Here is an 8,926-nt window from a genome sequence, read left to right on the forward strand (position 1 = left end):
AAAGAAAGAAAGAAAGAAAGAAAGAAAGAAAGAAAGAAAGAAAGAAAGAAAGAAAGAAAGAAAGAAAGAAAGAAAGAAAGAAAGAAAGAAAAGAAAGAAGGAAAGAGAGAGGGAGGAAGGGAGGGAGGGAGGGAGGGAGGGGAGGGTAGGAAGAACAGATTGCTAAGGACTTGGAAAAATATACTTGTAATCTCTCTCTCTGTGTGTCATACACAAACACACGCACACACACATGCATGTACACACAGTTCTTTCTCATTTTAGTCTTAAGATATGATTTTTGAAGAAGAGCTTACTAGAATTTACAGTATGTGTGGTCCAAATCTCATGAGTCTGAGCATAGAGACTCAGGTTTTACAATTCTTCATCAAAAATTCCAGATGGTAACAAAATTACAGATGGATACTGTCTCCATTTGATGACATACATTTTCTCCCATACCATTCTAGATAAAGAGAGAAGACTAGATATTAGTTAACATAGTAACAATTGAATATTGGGTATTATTGGAATAGCTAGTTTGCTTATGCAATGTATTAATATCATCAGGCCTAAGTGTATTTTGTTATTAAGAATCATTTTTTTCAAAGACATAGCCTAAAATGCAACTTCCTTTTTATTATTCATGGTTAAATCAATGCAAGCTATTGGCAAAGGTTCAAAAACTATTCCTGTTAACTTGTTTTTAATAGTATTTGATTTATAGATGTGTCCAAGCTTCCAATGTTTGCCTGTATATATGTTTACTAGTTGTGGCTATATACACTTAAACACAGTGTTATTGGTAGAAAACAAGCATGAAATGTGAAAAATGTGTGATTATTAAAGAGCTGAAATTATAGTCTTTATCTCCTTCTAGGACAGGTACAATGTGATATGGCTTTGATTTATTTTCATTTCAAATAATCAATATTGCTGGATAATTTTGATGATGAGTTTCTTACTTTTTCTAATTAATTTCAAAATTCTTCCCTCTGATGAACTCACATGCTGGTTTGCTTTTTCTTCGAGCTCATACTATCCTTCCAAATAGAAAAGAGGTCCTCTCCTCTTGGATATATAGTGAAAGGACTTTGGTCACTTTTCTTCTTTTTCTAATTTGATTTTTATAAACACAGAATGTAAGCATATCTAAACTCGCATTGATATGTGTACTTGTGATAGCTTTGGGAAAGCATTCCATTAATGGCCTATGAATTTTCTTGTAGACCATCCATGGACACAAGGGACCAATCACTGCAGTGTCCTTTGCGCCTGATGGACGATATCTTGCCACCTATTCCAACACTGACAGCCACATTTCTTTCTGGCAGGTAAGAGTAAACGCATGATTCCCTGTGGTAGGAAAGTCTTGTTGTTGAGCCTATCTGCCAGCCCTTCCTCCTGCCTTTCAATTCCCTTTCCTCAACAAATGTCAACAAATATTTATTGATTGAGGCTCCAGCATGCAGGGTGCTGAGAACACAGTTAGCAATACAGAGAGAGGAAGCCTCTTCGGTGTAATGAAACACAGAAGAGTCAAGCATGCAAGCACAGTAAGAGGCAAACCTGACAATGAGTTTTAGGAATGCTTTCCAGAGTAAGTGACATTTTGACCAAGCCATAAAAGACAGAGGGAGAGAGAGAGAGAAGCGCACAGTGAATAAGGATGAGGAAGGCCTGGACCAAAAGGAAATGGGCAGCAGTGGCCTTGCTCAGGTCACTGAGTGAGATATTCCATGGAGATTCTGGCCTGGGACTCCTGACAAGGCATGTGACGTGGGATAATGAACTGCCTACTTCTGGCTAGACACTCACTGTGTTCTTTGCTCACCTTCTGAGTTTCTCGCATAATGTTCTTAATTCCTAAACTATTCAAAATATGAGTATCATGAAAATACCTATGTTAAATTCTGCTTAGAGTGAACACTAGTTTGACCAACTAATTTTTACTGTAGATTCTGTTTCATTTTCAGTACTTAATCCTATCTTCGCTTCAATTACCTTACTCTTTCAGTGCTGATAGTCACACAAATATTAAATTCTGTCAGGTTCCCCCAAAGAGTTCATTTAAAATTTAATTATTTACTTTTATTTTCCTAGGATGCAAGTGTGTTTTCTAAGGTTTGGCCTGTTGCTTTGAAAGCTGAAAACATAAAATAAAAGTTTAAACAAGGCTTCAGCACAACTTGATGATGGTGCAAAAAAATCAATAGCTAATAAAATGTAAAATGGATACAATAAATTGCTTAATTAACAACATGCTATTAAAGTGTGACAACTTCCAAATCTGTCAGAGACTTTTTCTACTTCTTATCTAATTTCGTTTTCCAGTTTATTTTCTCATTATCCTTTCTTCCAGAATGTATCTCCAGCATCTTAATTAGCTCATATTAAACTCCTTCTGTCAGACATCTCACTCAGTCTTCACTTTTCCCAGTAGGTAACCACAGGACTGGCACCTTCTATGGAAATTCTACCATCACTCTTTACATGTTTATAATTTAGACTCTTGCAACAATGGTCCTTTGAAAAGTTCATCAGTTGATGGTTCTTTCTATACAAGTCTGATGCAGTGGTCATAGCTCTACTATTTTTGCAATTCTACTTTGATACACATTTTCCTTTATTTCCTGCTCACTTGGCACCTTGAAGCCATGCTTATAAAATCCCCATTCACCCTGTATTGCCTCAGTGTCTAGGAGCTGGTGCCAGCCTGGACTTTGGGTGAGCAAGCCACCCCAGCACTGGGCCACACTGCCACCGAGCCTGAGCTGTGCCAGTGTCTGTTTCTTGGAGATAAAAAAAATTAAGCGTGTGCTTTTTATCCTCCCAAGTTTTGTTCTGATAAGAAAATGTAATGTTACATAAAAGAGTATCTCTAAAATTTAGCCCGATTGTATTCAGTGTTTTTCCTGAATTTTCTAAACGATAAAACATCTTTTTCCCCTCTGTCTAGATTTTTAGGGTTCTGCTAGATACGTTTTTTCGTTCTTGCTTTGAACTTTTTTTCTCTATTAAAAACTCTACCCAGCACACTGATGGATTATGGTTAGGACCCCTCTTTCATTGGAGATCAAAGTCTTTGAGCGGTACAGTCTTTTAGAGACCTCCCTTTCCTTTTCCAGGCCCTCTCCTCACTTCTCGCTCTGGGCTGTCAAGCATACATTAGCCCCATGCGCTTGCACCTGTGGCTCTCTGCATAGTAGAGTTGCAGCACCTGTCCTTAGTTCAGAGTTGCCTGGTGTCATCTGCATGTGCAGAGCACCACAGCAGCTTGGCTAATACCCCATCTCTTCTTTGCCTCTAAAAACCATTGTCAGAATTTAAGATGCAGCCCATTCCTTGGAGGCTTAAATTATACCCAGCTCAGTCTTGCAATTGAAATGGAAGGCACAGAAACAGATCATTCCAGCTTTATCAAGAAATACAATGAAACTTCTTCCAGAAGTTTAGCAGCCTTCTGTTTGAATTAAAGACAATCCGAAGAACAGTGTTGGATCAGATCTTTCCACTGCTCTCTCCAAGTAGACTTGCCTCGTTTATTTAGCTACATGTTGTTTAGTCCTAATGATGTATGAATACTTTTATATTATTCCAGTAAGTGTACTGCAATATATTTTGAAAACTTAATGAAGTCATATTAATACACGGCCCTTCTAAAGCTATCAACTATTAAAATCTTGCTGAGAAATGAGTGTTAATGAGAAATATTGGTTAGATAATTACTCAAGCAAGACTTAGTAAAAGGTTTATGCACAGCATTACTTTGAGAAAAGCATTAAAACATGTCCTGTCTTGATGAATTTATCTGTTGTGTTTCTTTGTTCAGAAAATAATCTTCACAGTACTGGTCTTGTGAAGCATATCTTTGAAGGAAAAGGAAAAACCCAAGTTGCATTTTAGATAGTTTACATGCTCAGCTGCTGAACAATATAATTTGGCAATCTGTCAAACCATCTGATTCATTAACATCCTATTTCTACAATCTGACTATTTCACTTCAGTGTATCTGTTGGTATTTAAGCAAGTAATGTTTGGTAATCAAATACATTTGTAATTCACCTAAATTTGACCAACACCATTCAACAAACAAATAACCCCTTTCAGAAATCAGAGTAAGTTAGATAGATGCTGGTTTCATTGCCTTTTATTCACTCCATGTATAACAGAATAGTATTTGGGCATTTAAAATAGAATCATTAGCCATAAAGATTTCCCTCAATGTTTTGTTAAGTAAAAAAGCAGATTACAAAACTACTATTCAATAGGAGACTGCTTATGGAAAATTCCTTAAATCTGTTTTTCTGTGTGTGTGTGTGTGTGTGTGTGTGTGTGTGTGTATCTTACATATATATGCCTAATGTTTGGAAGATTGTTTATCAAACTAGTAACAATAATTGCCTTTAGTAAATGAGATTTTTAGGACATTTTTGCTTTCTTTTTGTACTTCTATTATTTGAATTTTCACAACATAATCTTTGCAGTCAAGAAAAAACTTAATATTTAAAAATCTGATAATTTCATGTCGTTTTCATTCATTCAAGACTTACATTGTTCTTGTCTTAGCGTAGTTTGTAGTCAGTCACTAACTGGGAAAAAATTAATGTTGAATAACAGAATGGTCAACTTCTTGGCTGAGCTAATTGGGAAAATAAAGGCCAACTTTACTATTCCAGATCCAGTCCTCATTTGAGGAGGTCAATATGATGGTATAGTGTGAGAAATAATGAAGTTTAATGAACTTAAGGGTCTCTTGATTGAACTATAAGAAACTATAACAGTGTGTACCCACCAAGAATTCCAGGGTTCTATTCTGAGGCAGTAAGGCCGAGGGCTTACTGACAACATTGATCAAAGTAGGGTGAGACTCAGCAATGAGGGGAACCTAACTATAAGAATGGCTTTCTCCTTTCCTCATTCTCTCTATGCCATTTCTTTTACATACTTTCTTCTCCCCTTGAACCTTCAATGCATGTCTTGTATGTGGTTGAATATCAAGGAATGAATTAAAAATGGAGACGTTATTATCTGTGCATGTTTAGTGCCCCTTGCATCTCAAGCCATCGGCAGAAATAAAACCTCAGACATACTTTCATAGGACATCCATAAAGCCTGAAAAATAGTTTTGTAGCTGTTTATCAACTGAGAAACTGGTGGTGGTGGTGGTTGCTTTCAAGCAGAATAAGCCTGTTGATGCCAGTTGATTTTAGAAGGCAGTTTTCTGAATCATTTGAGTGTGTTATATTGTTGCTTTTTTTATGGAAATGAGAACTAAGAAATCAAGCTCACCATTTTTATTTAGATTTAAACTCTTTGGGAACCTCCAGAAAGTAGTAAGACATTGAGATTTTTGTCTTTTGTGGGGTTTTCATAGAAAAAGGAAGGAAGAAAGGACAGAGGCTTTGGAAGGTTGACAATAAGGCACCGCCTGGCTTTAAATGTGAACACAACTTTAGCAGAAAGAGTTAACAATAACCATACATTTGGTTTTAAAATGTGACCTCGTACACTAGTGATTTTTTTCACCTCTGTGTTGTGTTCGGCACTATTATTAATGCAGGAAAATCAGTAACATTAGTCATCTTAAAAGGGTTATTACTCAAGATGATTTAAATTGTGAAAATGTCAGTGGAGCCTACACGCACTCTGCTAGAGATACCATGATTTACGCCCTCTGACACCATCCTGCTACTGAGAAGCCGGAAAAAAGGAATGGCTTATACTTCTCACTGATCCAAATGCAAAGCGTGATAGGGGCAATCACACATCCGAAGTGTCCTAAGATCTGCCAGGGTCTCCTGAATCAACCTCCTGTGTGCGATGGGTCACAGGCTGCAGGCTTTACCTACGCCCTGGTGTCTCGCCCCTGCAGGTGGAGGCTCTGTGCTAGAGGATGATTAGAAATGAAAATTAGTGCAAAGAAAACAAATTATTTTGAGGCTTCTTTCCTGTCAGTATGCTTTCCATGTGATTTTACAGTAGCACAAGTGATGCATTTGAAATGCTGCATCTGAAAACATTTGAAGTGATATTTAGAATCTAAAGAAGCCTTCAGACTCAGTTGCTCGGAGAACCATTCGCTTAGATAACTGCTGTTTGATATTTAGCACTTTGACCTGAATGTCTAGTGGTTCGTGATTCGTAATTTCCATGTTATGTAGAGTGGGTGTGGATGTACTAAGAAATTCCAAATCCAGAAAAAGTGCTCAAAACAACTCCAAATACCACTACCTGATTAAAAGTTACGATGATAAAACATGGAGAGAATACTCTAGCAGGACAGCGAAGCACGAAGGCAAGCGAGGTCCTGTGTCAGGGAGTGCTCCCCAGAGCCTGGGGTGGGGACGGGAAGAGGTCTTGGGTCCAGGTGACTTATCACTCTGTCAGCAGCTTCACTGTCCTTCATTCTTCGGAGCAAATTCTAAATTCTAGACCCGGTCTTCACGGACCCGTTCTTTAGGAAATACAGTCAGAATGGTCCAAACGTGGTCTGATGGAGCTGTTTGATTAGCCCCTTTCCTCGGGATCAGTTAGGCCCTCCTTCAGTCAGCTTCTGCCTCTGGCTGGGTGTGCATGGGAACTGCCAGGGCCAGGCGTGTGGGGTCCCCGGGCAGGGCGGGTCCCCGGGCAGGGCGGGCAGGGCGGGTCCCCCCAGGCAGGGCGGGCAGGGCCCCGCGGTGACGGCTTGCGCCCCGCCCCTGTCCCTCCAGATGAACACGTCGCTCCTGGGAAGCATCGGCATGCTGAACTCGGCCCCGCAGCTGCGCTGCATCAAAACCTACCAGGTGCCGCCCGTGCAGCCCGCGTCCCCCGGCTCGCACAACGCGCTCCGACTTGCCCGGCTCATCTGGACCTCCAACCGCAACGTCATCCTCATGGCCCACGACGGCAAGGAGCACCGCTTCATGGTCTAGTTCCTTCCCTGGGCCCCGGCCTGCCGCCCCCCTCCGGGCCGGGCCGGGCCGGGCCGGGCCGGGGCTGCTCACCTGTGCATGCTTCTTGGGGATCGACTTCTGCACACACACACACACACACACACACACACACACACACACCCGTCCATCCACGCACTGCTCACACACACACACACACACACACACACACACACACACACACACACACACACACACACACACACACACACACACACACACACACACACACACACACACCCGTCCATCCACGCACTGCTGGACGAGACCGGGCCATTCTGTCCCCGGGTAGAGGGGAGGGAGAGGCAGCCATTCCTGGGGACGTTCTTGTTGCTGGGCGCAACCGAAGCCTGAAAATCAATATCCACTGTGATTGCGCTCCCAGACCCAATCAGCGTCTCCAGCCCTCCAAGCCCGGCTCCAGGGGCCGCGGGACCCGGGCGGGCGAGGCGCACCCTCACTGAGATCACTTCCTCCGGGCCTCTCCCCCAAGCACACTGCTGTTTACCAGACAGACGCTGTTTACAGGGTGGGTTTTCCTCCAGTGATTGCTAGGAACTAATTCCACTTCCTAGGATTTTTGCCACTACCTTCTTTACTAACAGCTAGCTGATTTGAGACGGAGGAAATATTAGAATACATATTTTTTTCCTTATAGAAACAAATACAGTTTTCCAGACACCACATCTTATAAACTGCTCATTTCCTGCTAAAAGAGACTAGTATATTCAGTAGTTTACCATAAATATAACCACTACTTATGATCTAACTAACACAGTTACCCAGTCGCTATACAATCTCTGAGAGGCACTTTTGTGCGAAAGCGGAAGCATAGCATACATCTACAATGAAGGCCTTCCTGTGTTGCTGTAGACCCTCCGGTGAGGAAAGTTTTCCTTCCTCCTTCCAGGACCTTTGCAACCGGAAGTTCTCACATACGCGACATAGGCCAGTTATCCAGGATGACTACAAGCCAGCCTTCCAACTGCTAGTCAGTTAAAGGAAAACTAGAAAGGCATTTCTTTTAAATAAATATCTTAGAAAACAAATGACTATGGTACTTTGTTCTGTGTGTATATAAAATGTGAGGGCTGTTGATGTATTTCAGTGGCATTAACATAAAGTTGTTCATCATGCTTCTAAGTATGCTTTCACTAGATCACTTCCTCCTATGTGAAATTATGCTGGTCTTATATAATAGAAATAAAACCTGTAAGATATTTTATGTATAAATTGCTCCTAACAAACTTGGATCTATGTATAGTTAGATTACTTTGGTTTGTTGGTTTCTTGTTGACCGATTAATTGAGCAAAATGGTTTATTAAATACAAAAGTAAAAATGATTTATTCAGTTCAGAGAACAATATGCAAAATTTCAAAGGAACCAAAACTATAATGGAAGTGCTTAATTTTTAAAAAATAGATGGTCAGAGTTTATATAATACACAGAAATGTAGGCACTAGATCCAGGAACAAATGTGTCTGTGTGTTACTGAAAACATTTTAAAGAGCATATGAAGAAGTCAAGACCCCACTCCCAAGAATATCACCTTCATCCTGATGTGAAAAGTTACTTCCATTGATGGCAACGCTATACTATTCCTTGGTTTTAGACAGATGTTGTTTCAAAGGTGAATTTATGCCCACATGCATGTACATTGTATTTATAATGATTATATATGTCGTTTCCAGGAAAATATACACAAATAAGAACTACTCATGTAGACATTTGGTGGACATGCTGTTGTGTCGGTATAGATAGAGAAATATGAAGTAAACTAAAATTTGCACTTTGCTTTCCCAGTTGGCTTCTGAGCCTGCTCTATACCCAGCGCACATTTATTTTATGAATTTAAATAGAAATGAATTTATCCTAGACTTTAAAACTGTTTGGAATGATGAGGTTACACCTACACCATAGGAGGTTTGTTTGTTTTCACAGAATGTCCTGTGCATCAGGCTGGAGGTGTGGGACCAGTAGGTAGGCTACCATGAGTGTGCAGATGGATCC

At 40.3% G+C, this 8,926-nt stretch overlaps 1 protein-coding gene across 3 annotated transcripts in view; it reads left to right on the top strand.

The window, feature by feature from the left end:
- The window catches only part of Wdr7 (WD repeat domain 7), a 295,434-nt gene extending 288,442 nt beyond the window's left edge, over positions 1-6,992 (top strand). For 2 of the 3 annotated variants that reach the window (XM_013019010.1, XM_013019011.1), the window contains exons 26-27: positions 1,209-1,313; positions 6,693-6,992. In XM_013019010.1, coding sequence (XP_012874464.1) covers positions 1,209-1,313; positions 6,693-6,896 — 309 coding nt within the window. In that variant the 3' untranslated portion in view covers positions 6,897-6,992. Of the gene's footprint in view, positions 1-1,208; positions 1,314-2,082; positions 2,169-6,692 lie in introns of those variants that run through there. The other variant, XM_013019012.1, reaches the window with a different exon arrangement.
- Positions 6,993-8,926: the final 1,934 nt, after the last annotated feature.

The sequence above is a fragment of the Dipodomys ordii genome, unplaced genomic scaffold (assembly GCF_000151885.1).
Source record: "Dipodomys ordii isolate 6190 unplaced genomic scaffold, Dord_2.0 Scaffold43, whole genome shotgun sequence".
Lineage (NCBI taxonomy): Eukaryota > Metazoa > Chordata > Mammalia > Rodentia > Heteromyidae > Dipodomys > Dipodomys ordii.